This window comes from Rhamphochromis sp. 'chilingali' (genome assembly GCF_963969265.1).
Source record: "Rhamphochromis sp. 'chilingali' genome assembly, chromosome: 4".
NCBI lineage: Eukaryota > Metazoa > Chordata > Actinopteri > Cichliformes > Cichlidae > Rhamphochromis > Rhamphochromis sp. 'chilingali'.
This window is the reverse complement of record NC_137948.1, coordinates 1,368,645-1,383,521: the sequence shown is the minus strand read 5'-3', so window position 1 is coordinate 1,383,521 and position 14,877 is coordinate 1,368,645. Positions and strand designations below refer to the sequence as shown.

The window sequence follows — 14,877 nt, the reverse complement described above, 5'->3', positions numbered from 1 at the left end:
TCCCTTTTAACAGGAAGAAACCTCCAGCAGAACCAGGCTCAGGGAGGGGCGGGGCCACGCTACTTAAAACTACTCAGAGTAGAATTATTTCTTTATCACTTCCTGTCCTGTAAATGTTGGATCGTTATCTCACTATATTAGTGAACCTACAGGTAAGGGTTTGTAGGTAAATTTAATTACATCATAATGTCAGCTAAAACCCAGTGACACCACTATGCTTTAAGAACTTTTCATAAAGCATATTTAAAATGTGCCCAACACAGTGAACCTGACAACAATCTGCTGCGAGCGCCTTAAATCTAGCTGAGCATGAGTGTGACACAGTCATTGATGTTTTAGTCAAATAAAAAAAATCATGTTTTGATAAAGTCTGCAGTTCCTCTGGTGTCCACATGAGGCGCCCGTCAATCCCACATTTACAGCCTTTCTTTTCTGTGATCACTTCATCCCACCGGTATTACTGTCGGGTCTCCACGTTACCATATAAAGCGCCCTGAGGCCGCTGCTGAATAAAGTTCATTTTTTAACAGCACTCCACGTTATATTTGCTCCCTTCGCTGCCTCTTCAGGTGGTCTCACACCCAGAGGGTTGCATAAAAACAGGAAGTAAAAACGGGTGTCAGAGAAACACAGCGACGCTGAGCATGGCGAACAAAACCGACTCATCCAACAAAGACGACAGGAACCATCAGAGAGGAAGAGAAAGGACGAGCGTGTCCAGAACAGTGATTTCCAACATAAAGACGAGCAGAGGGAGCGGAAGAAATGAAGGCAGAGTGCTTTGGTTTGAAAAAGAAGGACAAAGAGTGCAGGGACTGCGGCATTCACAGAGACGCCACTCAGATCGACCCTTTAAACTCACCGCGTCTCTGACCTGAGCCAACCCGAGCTCGAAGCTCGTCAGACTCTTTGTTATCATGTTGCTGAAACCAGTCGAGGGTTTAGAAATGATTTAGTGCCGTGTAGCTGCTGCTGATGTCAGGCAGGTCCCACAAACACCAGAACTCACTCCTGTGGGCGTCTCCTGCACTTCAGCAGAGACGCAGCCGACGCCCGAGCAGAACAACGCCCATCCTGCACGCACGACTTCCTTCATGCTGAGGAACAAACAAACTGGGCCCGATGTTCAGCCTGAAATATGAATGCAGGTCTGTCTTCTGCTTCACCTGCACGTGACATAATTATGGCGTCTGCCGGTGGCCTGTCCTTTTAGCACTTCTGCGTACAGCTGGTTCTTCAGTTCTGCCAGCACTGCTCTTCAGATTCTGAGTATCTGATCGCCCTGTCATTCACCACAGCTGCAGGCTATTTCTGACCCGCCCACTGCAGCGCGAACAGCTGGATCGGCTCCTCTGGAGGGCTGGCCTCTGAACACTGACGTTGATAAGCACCACTACAGTATTCATGCAAAATTAGAGCTCATCCTCCAATAATCACGAACCTGCCGGTGCTCGAGGGGCGTGTTTGTGTGTTACAGCCGCCATCGTACACCTTCCTCAAACTTGCCAGCCACGCTGCCTCTTTCTAGTAGCAATACCAGCAAAGCCACATGTGGTTGGTTAATATTTTAAACCGTGTGGCGCTCTACTCCAGAGGTGCATTACTAAGCATCCTGATAACCGCCGAGCGTGATGTAAACCCTCTGAGCTCTACGTTATCTGGCTGAGGCAGTTCAAAAAAGCGCCCCTCGACAGCCAAACCCATCTGTTCTCTGATTGGATTGTTACATTTGTGATTGACATGACATTGGCCAATCAGATGAAGGGAAGAAAAATAGGGTCAAAATCCGTACTTGTAACTTGCAGGGTTTTTTTTTCTAAGTCCACACACAAATCTTTTTTACAAGTCCAAAATATTTATGACCACATTTTGAGCCCATACTTCTCGTAACTCGGGCCTCGCAGCCACAGAGCCGGTCTGATGTGATTGTGAACCGAGGCGTCTGCAGACACTTGACCCTGCTGTGAGGTGAAAACGGTTCCCGCCTACGCTCCTCTCTTCGTGTCTCTCGTGTTAATTTGAAGCCTCTCTGGTCCGTTTGCCGCTGTAGAACTTGTTCATACTAATTAGCTGCTAGATGAACACGTATGTTCTGCAGCTCCCCCTGGGGTCTTTTCTGGCATTACAGCCGAGGACAGCCCGGTGCCGTGACAGGGCCGGGGTCGACTGCTGCCCTCGGCCAAATGTTCACTTAGCGTAGAGACCGCCCCCTCCCGCCGCCCGCCCCCACGTACACACAACCAGCCGCAGCACCACTTAACTGCGACATGCTTCCTTCAGCAGTAACAAGTGTTGTTTCACTCGTATTTGTCATGCAGGCCACGGACACACACACTTATCGCTGTTATACTCCACACTCGGGGTTGTGACTCCGGTTATTCCCCCAGTTTCACTCACTCGTAGCTGGGTCATGACCCACGGGTCAGCGGTTCAATCCCCGGTTCCTCTAGTCCACGCAGCATCTTCGGAGAACCCATAATTTCACCCAATGCATCATGAGCGTGGGGGTGGGCTAGGTCAAAGGTCACTGAAACTGTTTGATATTGATTCTCTGAGCAGTCTTCTGCGATGAGGCGAGAGCTGAGCTCGTCCACAGACTGTGGGTAACAGCAAGGCAGGGCACAGGAAACGAGCTTCTCTGCACAAAGCCGAACAATCCCTCCTGCACACGCTCAGCTGCCACTGCAACTTTTGGAGCCATCCTAAAACTTCAAGGAGCTTTTGCATCATCTCTAAGGTGCCTGTGCCTCTTTCTGACATGCAAATGTGTGCTTCACGTCTGAATGTGCATCCTGATGCTGTGTATTAATATTTACTGCGTTTGCATTGAGCATAAAATGGGATGGAAATGATGGTTTTTAGCCACAGCCACAAAATAAGTGTTCAAATGGTTTACTCACCATCAGTGAGCGTTAACCGGCACAAAGCTACGCTGACACAATGGACCAACATCGACCGCTGGCATCTGGAAATGTCACATTGTTTAGCAACAGGCTGTGATTGGTCACCAAGGACGACATGTGACGTGGGCACGTTTGAGGAAACTCGGTGGAAAGGAGGAAGCCATTAGGTCTTTGTGTAGATAGACTGGGGGCGTGTGCAGGGCACCGGCCTCGGCAGAGGATGTGCTCCTTCGTGTTTTTCATTAATGTAATCATGACAGCTGCTCTCTGATTAACAGGAAACACACATTAAAAGCTGGGAGCAGCGTTTTCTTTAGCACGTCTGCAGGTGAAATATGTTTCATCGTGTTTGGTGCCATCTGCACTCAGATGATCTCATTCTGCATCTGTGTATATTTGCATCTTTGTAGCTGGACTGTTGAATTATGAACTCCCAGGAGCTGCGAAATGGGAGATAAACACCGACTTCATGAAGTAGCTCTGCAGCAATTCCCTCGTGCTAATGCAAGAGATAACCCGACGTGGAGCCTCGGGAACGGTTTCTGGAGTGTCGACTATTTTCCTGTGACATCCTCCTTGGGCTGACATAAACCATCATGACATGTTTCTGTATGTACACTTAGAGCAGCCTTTGAAGCAAGTATAAAGTACATATTAAGAAGCATGTTTAAGGGAGAAAAGCATGAAGTCAGAACAAACGTAAATAAACTTGACATTTCCACGGGGTATGATGATGGACGAAATCTGAAGCAGGAACTTGGGAATCATTCAGGACATTCATCGTGTCCTGTAGCTCAGCTAATGAAAACATGAAATTCGGCCAAGCTCCCCTTTAAGGTCTTCTCCTCGTGCAGCTTTGCACCAATTCTGCATTTCAGAAGCTGCCTGAAGAGTCGATCACACGTTAGCGATGTCCTATCTGAACCCTGAGGCCGTTTTCTTAAACTGGACAGAGAAGCTCACAGAGAAGCTCACGGAGAAGCTCACGGAGAAGCGCTGCGATGCATTACAGTAGTAAATATTCTGCTTCATCGGCTTGTTGACTTCAGTGGGACCAAAATGAACTTTGTATCCATTAAAACGTCAGACTAGTTACCGTCACCACAAACTCAGCAGAGAGCGCACACGGACGAAATCACTCGTCACCCGTGTTTGAACGTCAGCGCTGAACTGTATCACCATCATCATCACCGTCATCATCATCATCATTTAGATTAGTTTAGCATCTTTCAAGAGGGCCAACTACGATTTATGAACAACAAGGTCCGAAGGTTTTGTGGAAGAGGTGAGTTTTGAGTCCAGCGATGAGGCGTTGTGGAGTTCCAGTGGGTGGGGGCCGTCCCACCGAAGGCTCTGTGGATGGGACAGGAAGCAGACCCATGGCAGAGGACTGTGTGTACAGGTGCAGCAGGTCAGACAGGTGCTGAGGGCCGGGTCGCTGACAGATTTACAAGCGAGCAGAAGGGTCGTATATGTGATGTGGTGACTTGACCACAAGTCAGTGGAGATCTGTGAGGGTGGGGGTGACGTGACCCCAGGGCGGAGTGCATGTTGTTGAGTTCTGGAGCCTCTCTGGTGCAAAACCCAAACAGGACAGTGGGTGGTGAGCAAGTTGAAGGACGTTGTGAGGAACGTGTCAAAGGCTGAAGGACGAGGATGTGGCCAGAGTGAGCAGTGATGAGAAGATCATTGGATGGGTGGACACGGCTCTTTCCTGAGGGGAGGGGGGTTGGAGACCGGCCGGCTTCTTGAGGACGGAGTCACTGAGCCGGTTTGAAGCTGGGGGGTACCTGGTGTATCCACTCACCTGACAGTTTCTGGGGTTTTTGGTGACACCAACACGATCTTCACTCACTATCAAACCCACTCCTTCCTGCAGAGTTTATCCTGTCACTCCAAATGACACTGAAGCTGAGCTGAAGCAACAAACTGGAAGAAGTTCAGAGGAGTCGGGGAAGGTTTAAAAACACGCCTCATGACACTAAAAATATAATGCACCTAAAATGTTCCAGAACATAATTTCTTCACATCAGTGTTTTTACAGTTCAGTTAATAATGTGAGCGGCGCCCTGCCGTGGACGCCCTGCCGTGGACGCCCTGCCGTGGACGCCCTGCCGTGGACGCTCTGCTGTGTTCTGGGCGTCAGGGAGGCGGCTGCAGTTTGTTAGCTAACTCGGTGGGTTTTTACAAGCTCGACTTCCCCGGTGCGAGATGACACGGCCCATTTCCATCATATTTGGGCCTCGCTAATGTAAAGCAGCGACGCGTCATCCGTGTTTATATACGGGCTGTGAGTCAGAGGAACAGCGTCACACTGTCACTGTCACAATAACACAGAACAGCTGTTTTAATGTCATTCCTCCCGACAGCTGGACTGAAATTACATGATGGCTTCCTGTGTTCGTATTAGCGTTCAGGCCACCGTGACCTCCGTCCTTTTCATCCACCCATGCAAAGTTATCAGATCTCTGTGCGTCCCGGGGAAAAGATGGACCTTTCTTTTCCAGTATCTGCATGAAACACTCGGAGTGCAGAAAAAGTCATCGTGACAAAGCACGGAGGCTTGTAACGAGCACGGAGACAGCAGCAAGTACTGAAACATTAAAGAGTCTGCAGGAGTCTACATGTTTACTGCATTATGCAGGGAAATTATGGAAATTAAGGAAAAAGCTACTCAATTCCCTGAAACAGCTTTTATAGTAGTGGACATGTCAGCATAAAGTGCTCCCCTTGGTTGCCCACAGAGATGGTGAAGCTCTAATATTTAAGCCTCTGCGATATCAGGCGGGGAGGGAAAAAGACAAAGCAGACCTTTGGGTATTAAGCAGGAGCGACGGCCCATCCAGCGCTGTTGAGAGACGGACCGTAAGCCTGTTAAACTTTGTCTCTGAATCCATCCGTGACCCTGTAAGAAGATTTACCGCAGCTTTGATCTCCTGTGTTCAGCCTTTTGTTCAGCTCGCTCAAACTTTTGGGAAACCGCCATTGTTTTCATTCCAGAGCTGATAATAAAAAATGCAGAGAAGAGTATCTCCATCTAAAAGTTGGCTCATTAATAAAGGATGTGAGGCTGCGGGAGGAGGAAGAGTCGACGCGACAGAACAGGAAATCGCTTTAGTATCAGTCGGCCTCAGCCTGACTTCACAGGAACTATTTGTGGTTTCAAAGACAAAATCTCACGAGCCTCAAGTTTCACATCGCGGAAGGCAGATCCACTGTAAATCCACAGGATCCACCAGAACCACGAGCTACAGTTACACCAATATCAGTCATGTGATATCCATTATCCAGTCACGTGTTCACACCACGCTGCAATCGTGCCAGAGAGCTCCAGGCCTCCGTTAGCACGCTAAAGGTTAAAGTTAAAGCTGGTTTGGAAGGGCTGCAGGAGAAAGCCTCTCCTCTCTGGGAAGAACACGGCAGCACGGCTGACGTTTGCAGATGTTCGTCCTGGACCGCCGAGCTGCTGCGACGGTCCGGTCCAGACCTCAGTGTGTGACCCTCAGACAGCCGTGCATCAACCTCAGTGAACTGAAGCAACGCTGTGAAGACGCGTGCGTGAAAATCTGTGTCCACGTGAGAAACGGAGGATGAAACCGTTACTTTAGGTTATTGCTGCTACAGGAGCAACGAGCTGCTGAACGAGCGGAGAGCGTCGAAGCGTCAGCCACAGCTGAGTCGTGGCTCATTCCCAAAGCTGTGTGAGCTCAGGCCCAGTTTGCACACATTAGTCCAGTACAGGCTAACCGACCCCATGATTCAATCTTAGACTGAAGATTAAAGCTTCGACATCCTCCTCTTCCTCTTTCTGTAACCACTGCCCCGCTCAGCAGCCCGGGTATTCTGATATTTCTTCAAGTTAAAACTGCTTTGAGTTTTTGACACGTCTCTTTAAATGTTTCACAATAAAAGCCTTATTAAGAAAAATATGTGAAACACAGAGAAGCTTTTAATGTGAAACAACCACAGGAAACACTGAGTTTGTATAAACAGGGTAATTTAAATAACACGACCAAAGGAAAAGAGGCTGAAAGGAGGCACCGTGCCAGCTTTTACGCACTTTTAAGGTGGAATGGTTTTTACATGTTGGTGCGACTCTTGACACCTTAAATGTGGCTCTAACCTTCAGTTTGCATTTACTCGATTGCACGCAGAACAAACTGAATGTGAATATTTTATTTCCTGTCTGAGGGTTTTTCCGGTCTGCACCGAGATCATGTGACACTTCAGAAACTGATCCCAGTTTTCCAGACTCGTCGATCTTCAGGCTCAGCAGGTTTGAACAAAAGCGTGACTCCTTACATCGAGAGAGACGGAGGATTAATGCTGTAAACTTACAAGAAATCAATAAAAATGAAGAATCGCCATTGAAGACTCACAGTCTTAAATATGTGAGGGTTACGTGCCGGCCTACAGCAAGCTTGGACATGATCCAGGATCAGTACTTCGCTCTTTAAATAAGTGAAAGGCAAATAAACTGTGAGCTCCTCGTGTGCAGCCACACTGCTGTCACTGCTGAAAGCTGAACGTGAGCTCGTTCCCTGAGCTCAATCATCGAGGCTGCTGGCGGTCAGCAAGCCATCAGAGCACTGACGGCTCAAGCTTCTCAAACCTCCTCTGACTTTGTTTCCTCGGACAGACCTCGCTGTCTGTGTGAGCGACGTTTCATTCAGCAGCGCTTCCTGCAGAGCGAGGATGGCCTGCGAGCGCGTGCTGTCAGCGGATTGGCTGGAAACTAACTGGGACTGAATGATGAGAGAGTTTAATGAGTCACGCCGGAGCTGAAGGACTGACCCAGTTGGTGAGACTCTGAGGGGCAGCCTCAGAGTTATGCCAGGTCACGATCCGTCACATTACTGTTTGGTGATATTGATCACTGTGCCTAATTATCCAAACAGGAAGTGAACAAGCTGTAAAGCAGACTCAAACCGCGTCCTATAAAAGGAGTCAGTTGTCCCACGGCTGTCCCTCGAGTGCACGCTCTGATCCCTGCATGTGTGACTCAGAGATGTGGTCACATGATCGTGGACTCAGCCAGCGATGAGCACGTTTACACATGTTCACACCACAGGACGGTAAAGAGGCCATCGTACCGACCGTACAGATACAGACACGCAGATACGAAGTCCACGGCAGCCTTGAGCAGCCTGCCATCGCTCCCTTGCAGATTAAAACAGCTGTGAGATTTTCTGGACAGAATTTTAGGCGCAGTGAAGGGGCGGAGCGAGTCAGTTGTTGGCGTGATCACAGTTTGCAGCTCTGCGTGTGAAGCAGCTGCGATGAGGATCAGCACCACCCAGTCTGAGGACTTCAAGTGTTTGGGGTTCACCATCTGGGGCGATCGTGGCTCAAGAGTTGGGCGTTCGCCTTGTAATCGGAAGGTTGCCGGTTCGAGCCCCGGCTTGGACAGTCTCGGCCGTTGTGTCCTTGGGAAAGACACTTCACCCGTTGCCTACTGGTGGTGGTCAGAGGGCCCGGTGGCGCCAGTGTCCGGCAGCCTCGCCTCTGTCAGTGCGCCCCAGGGTGGCTGTGGCTACAATGTAGCTGCCATCACCAGTGTGTGAATGTGTGTGTGAATGGGTGGATGACTGGGTGTGTAAAGCGCTATATAAATACAGACCATTTACCATCTCTGCTGACTGACCACATCAATGAAATCTGATACAAGCGACATGTTTTCACTCTCGGAGCGTCGTCAGGGCTCAGAGAGGAGCTGAGGCGTCCTGGTGCCTCCACAGCAGACCCACAACAGGATCGGGTTACTACTAATTAGGGATGGGTATCGTTTAGGTTTTATCCGATACCGGTGCCAAATCGGTACTTTTGAAACGGTGCCGGTGCTCAAACCGGTGCTTAAAGAATGGAGAACACAAAATTGGTCCAAAAACCTCTCATGCTCAGCTGTTTTTCTGTAAAAAGATAACAATGTTAGCCTTTTCTGCAGCTATGGGGCATATATGGTATCACTCTTGGCTGGAAGCAGTGCTTAAACAATGGAAAAAACACAAACTTTGTCCTAAACCTCTCATGTTTAACTGTTTTCCACTTTTTCTTTGGTCATTTTAGCCTTTTTGGCCAGGGTGAAGGGAGCATCTGCCATCAAACAAGAGGACAGCCGCATGTAGCTATGATGATGTTTGCTAGTTGACCTTACATGCATTAATGTAATAACGTGGTTAGCCTACTCAACGTAAATTACACACGAACAACATTAAGCTACTCACGCAGAGAAGAACGGCTGCTGCTGCATCATCATCCTCATCATTTCTGCTACACTGGCAGGGCTAGGGGCCAGGACTCTCCTCTTCTTGTTTTTGGGGGATGTTGCATAACAGGCAACCCACCCGCAGTAGATGCGCTCGGTGTGAGGTCTCGCAGCAAGCTATCAAATACGGCGCATTTCTGGGCTTTTAAAAAAAAACGCTATGCGTCACCAGGTGTTTCATCGGATTCGAGGTGTTACCTCCTTTGACAGTATCACAGTATCAGCTTAAAGCACTTGTTGCTGCTGAGTTTGCATCTTTTGCTGTGAAGTACAGCCAGACTTTTAACCGCTTCGCCTTGGACATTTTTAATCTGTAGCTCTGCTCTAACAGAACGTACGTACCTGGCCCCGCCTACTATCCTCGGAAACGTAAAATGATTGGCTAGAATCTAAAGTGTATCACAGCTCAGGAAAAAAAAGCACCGAAATAAAGCACCGAAATAAAGCACCGAAATGTGCGCTGCTTTTCGGTCTGGTTACTACCGTTTATGTCAGAACCGGTGCCATCATGGCACCGGACACCGGTACCCATCCCTACTACTAATAATTAACGACTTTACCTGCACAGGTAAACTACTGGACTAACAGCTGCTTCAGGACAAGCATCATCACGTGCACGTGCTCAGCCACTCCAGGCTCCTCAATCAGTCAGCTGTCACGTGACACATGGGCGCGAGCGGAGGCGAGGGTCATTCTGCCCACGCAGTCACTGATAACCCTGATCCCAGCAAATTATACCGAGGAGACTTCACACAGAAAACATCAGCGATAAAAATAAAACTAAATAAATATGAAATGAAATAAAAACATTAAAATAAATGCATCAGCAGCCACGTTTCTCTCACATGAACATTTCAAACACAGTTTGAAGTTCAGCTCCATCCTGAAGCACCTGTGACTCCAACAGGAAGTCCTCAGCGTGCCTCACACAGGTAAGGGGGGGTTGGGGGGTCGTACCTGAGCAGCAGCACTACCCGCCACGCGAGCAGGCAGCCCGCCGCGGACAGCGTCCTCCTCATGCCGGTCAGAGCCTCGCGCTGCTGTCCTCGCGCCTCTGGATGCTTTCAGCACCGCGAACAGCGCTCGCGCTCCAACTGTGCTCACACGGCACGCGGGGGGAAGCTCACGCACATGCCGGAGAAACGGAGCGCGCTCCGCTGGGTCCCATCACCGCGGACAGCGCGCGCAGCTGTGCAGACCCGAACTGGGCTCGTTCTGTGCCCTCGCGAGGCACGGGGCACCAAGCCCCGCCCCCGCTCCGGATTACGTGAGTGGCAGGCAGCTCGACCAATCGTGTCTGACACCAGGAGCCCGCGAGCTGCAGCCAGAGTGGCGTCTTTACCGCTCTCATCTCCGCCTGTATGTGTCTACCCCCTCCTCCTGCCCTCCTGCTCCTGCCCCTCCTGCCCTCTTGTACTCTTCCTCCTCCCCTCCTGCCCTGCTCCTCCTCTTCTCTCCCTGCTGCCCCCCTCCTCCTCTCCTCTTCCTCCTCCTCCCCTCCTGCCCTGCTCCTCCTCTTCTCTCCCTGCTGCCCCCCTCCTCCTCTCCTCTTCCTCCTCCTCCCCTCCTGCCCTGCTCCTCCTCTTCTCTCCCTGCTGCCCCCCTCCTCCTCTCCTCTTCCTCCTCCTCCCCTCCTGCCCTGCTCCTCCTCTTCTCTCCCCGCTGCCCCCCTCCTCCTCTCCTCTTCCTCCTCCTCCCCTCCTGCCCTGCTCCTCCTCTTCTCTCCCTGCTGCCCCCTCCTCCTCTCCTCTTCCTCCTCCTCCCCTGCTCCTCCTCTTCTCTCCCCGCTGCCCCCCTCCTCCTCTCCTCTTCCTCCTCCTCCCCTCCTCCCCTCCTGCCCTGCTCCTCCTCTCCTCTCCCTCCTGCCCCCTCCTCCTCTCCTCTCCCTCCTGCCCCCTCCTCCTCTTCTCTCCCTCCTGCCCCCCCCTCCTCTTCTCTCCCTGCTGCCCTCCTCCTCTTCTCTCCCTGCCCCCCCCTCTTCTCTCCCCGCTGCCCCCCTCCTCCTCTCCTCTTCCTCCTCCTCCCCTCCTGCCCTGCTCCTCCTCTTCTCTCCCCGCTGCCCCCCTCCTCCTCTCCTCTTCCTCCTCCTCCCCTCCTGCCCTGCTCCTCCTCTTCTCTCCCTGCCCCCCTCCTCCTCTCCTCTTCCTCCTCCTCCCCTCCTGCCCCCCTCCTCCTCTTCTCTCCCTGCTGCCCCCCTCCTCCTCTCCTGGCTCCATCTGTCTCTGGTTCATCGTCTTTCTGCTCTGCTGAGCAGGAGTTTGGAGAACCACATGTGTCTGTGATTGGCGGCTGTGTGGAGGACGGCGCTCCCGTGCGCTGGATGGAGGCCATGGTGATAATCCCTCAGTTATGACTTCACGTGTGGAGTTCCAGCTGCAGGAATAATAAACATGATTTTAACATGTGGAGGTATTAAGGTTATTTTGTTTTCCTTGTGAGGTCATCGGAGGTTCAGGTGATGTCACGCTTGTAACGGGGCCTGGGTGGATGAATCTACAGGTGTGCTTTAGGTGTGGCAGACTTCTTGGGATGTTGTCGGGAATGTTTTTATCCTGGATGCTGAACACCAGTAACACTCAGGTTACCTGAGGAGTGGGTGGGAACAGATGTACTGAAGCCTCAGCTTTGATGGAGGAACCTTCACTCCTCCTCCTCCTCCTGCTGCCTCCATTCATTTCCTGAGCTGACTGAACGACCCAGAACGTGGCTCTGCGCCGCACGTGCACATGTGACACTGATGGGATGATGAAGGTGCTGAAAGCGAGAACATCTTTCAGGCACTCATCATCATGTTCACAGTAATGTGTATGAACGAGACATCAGCGCGGTGACACTTTTAACGCACTCCTTTCACCTGCCCCTCATGCATGGTCCCTGCCCCGGCTCTCTCAGCGTCTGTGCAGCACCACAGCACGCTTTACCTCCGAGTGAGGGGTCAGAGTAGGGGTGGCTTTTTATAATCGATTTATCGATTAAAATCGATTCTGGCTTGGATAACGTGAAATCGATTCATTAAAATCCTGATTCGATTTTTTTATATAAATTTATTTTGCCCGAAACGCCAGAATCTCAGGTGAAACCTCAAAATTTCAACAACCACCAAACAGCTAAGACAGTAAACGAGAGCAGGAACAGGATTCTGCACAGAGACGTAAACACACAGCGTGGACCCGCGGATCAGAATCAGTGAGACGTGACTTTCTCACCCGACGGCACGGACACGGTCGGGGCTGAAAGCCGACAGCTCGCTGATTCTGATGCGTTGCCGGGTCCGCGCTTTGTGTTCACGCCATTTTTGCGCTGATTCTAAAGCTGTTAGTTTGATGTCTCCAAACATTATTGACCGAACCAGCAGCAAAAGAAGATCCAAACTACGAAAAAAAACCCTTTTTTTTTCGTTTTACATACTTCCGAAAAGAAAACCTAATTTCTGCCGTTCAATACTGAACAAATTTAAACTTTCTAAAATTATGGAAAATGCAAAACGCTGTGTCTCTAATAAAACCGCTGCAACTCAGAGGTAACGTTCATGTGTTGATTCAAGGTTTTCTTTCGTTTTTGATCTACTGCAGAATATTTGTATAAAATCCAGGCCAGGAAAATCTCCTTCATGTTTTTCTGTGTTTTTTCTTCAGCTACTTTGACACAAAGGCCTCTGCTGTGACGCTCACACCTGTGATAAAGTCTGGAAAGTGTCAGCTTCCTTTTTATAGATACAAAAATATGTAAATGTACTGATCTGAATTATAATATTTCTGACTGTCAAAATTTCCCAGATTCAAAGCAAATTGAATCGTGGATCGAATCGATTGGGAACCTTGTGAATCATTCTAGAAATCAGTGACGATACCCAGCCCTAGGTCAGAGGCCTCTTCATGCTCACAGGTGAGCCTTTATTCTCCTTTTGGGCTCGAATGAGACTGAATTTCCAAATTAAACATGTTTTATTCAGAATGAAATTAGCTTGAGAACATAAACCCACCAGGAAGGTGTGCACAGAGCAGTAACACGGGCTTACGATCCAGCACGTCGTCCCCTGCTGGTCATTATGATGATTTCAGGGTTGAGGCTTCGCCTTGCAGTGCGTGTGCTACGCTTCTTCTACTTCCAAAAACTCAGCAGCCATGATGGCTGTCTCCAGCTCGTGTTCTCACTTCATTCAGTTTGAGAAACTCGAGGAGTTTTTAAACGATCCTCGTTTTGCACAGCAGAATCACAGTCAGAAACACTCAAAGCTCACATGTCAGTACCTGGACTGATCCCACTCCACTTTCACCACATCTATCATGGATGACTGCAGCCTGTCAGACACATCCTTTACATCACCAAGAACTTTTTATAGCGTCGCCAGGAGCCCAAAAAAGTCAAATCATTGCGGCTGGAGCCGCCGACCCCCTCAGACCCCCCCTTCTCATGGTAAACATCCCGAAGGATGCGCAGCACAGCAGCGAGTCCGTGCAGCAGATTACAGCCTGTGAAGAGCCGACTCTCCAACGATCATGTGATCTCATCTGAAGAGAAACGACAATGAAAACACCGAGCCGCAGGTCCAACACACACACACACACACACACACACACACACACACACACACACACACACACACACACACACACACACACACACACACACACACACAGCTCTGTTTCCAGCATATGTCCAATAAAAGATGTCAAATCTTTTTGTTTTAAGGTGAATCTTACTTGATTTTCTTCACAGCCTTTCTTTACGACCAGAGCTGAATATGATTTACACACAAAACACAACAACACTAATAATAATAATAATAATAATAATAATAATAATGATAAATATTAAATATATCAACAAGAGAAGCAGGAAGAAGCACGCTGTTATTTAAACTCAGCCCACACTGTTACTGTCACGGCGGGGTGCGCCGATGTGTGTGGAAACAGGACCCAAAAGCAGATGACGACGAGGAGTAGTAAGGTTTTAACAGAAAGGTGAGGCTTTATTAGATGACGGCAGAAGTAAACCTGGGCCCTATTTCAGGAAGCCGGTTTAGTGCAAGCTCTGAGTAAGTATACCCTGAGTTAACGAAAACTCTGGGTTTTCGGTTTCACAAAGCGAGTTTAGATTAATTCTAAGTGAGTCACTATGACGACACACTCCGTGAAGCTAACCTGCCCCCTAGCAGGTTTACTTCAACTAACCCTGACCTTCTCCGCCTCTTTGTCGGAAACCTGACTGTAGGAAGTGTCAGACATGGCGTGCTCCTTCCTTGAAGAGTCAGTAGATGTTGAAGCCCAAATTCTCCGCAGAGCTCTCCGCCGGGAGAGAGTGATCAGAGCGCGTTTGGACATTTTATCATTTCCTGATGATTTCCTGTGTGAACGTCACCGTTTTTCAGCACAATCTATAATTTATTTGAATAACATCCTCAGGCCTAATATTGCTCATGTGACACATCGCGGACATTCTCTCAGTTCTGTACATATTATTTGTATCGCACTTCGGTTTCTTGCAAACGGGAGCTTTCTGTATAATATTGGTGACGCTGAGCACGTTTCCAAGTCTGTCGGGCAGTCAGGAATGTTACAGTTGCACTGAAACGTCTCCTGTACTCGTCTGTGGTGTTCCCCGGTCATAGACCCACAAGATTTATCAAAGAGGGATTCCACAAAATTGCAGGTATCAGGATGAACGAAACTTAATTCATGATGTGGTGATACTTGAACTACTACTTAA

At 49.5% G+C, this 14,877-nt stretch overlaps 1 protein-coding gene across 4 annotated transcripts in view; it reads right to left on the bottom strand.

Annotated features, from left to right (window-relative positions):
- The window catches only part of glra3 (glycine receptor, alpha 3), a 54,533-nt gene extending 44,014 nt beyond the window's left edge, over window positions 1-10,519 (bottom strand). For all 4 annotated transcript variants that reach the window (XR_013971519.1, XR_013971520.1, XM_080881283.1 and 1 more), the window contains exon 1: window positions 10,126-10,519. Coding sequence is in view for 2 of the 4 variants with exons in the window: in XM_080881283.1 (XP_080737409.1) it covers window positions 10,126-10,187 (62 nt within the window). In the remaining 2 variants the exon portion in view is untranslated. The remainder of the gene's footprint in view (window positions 1-10,125) is intronic.
- Between the last annotated feature and the right edge of the window lie 4,358 nt (window positions 10,520-14,877).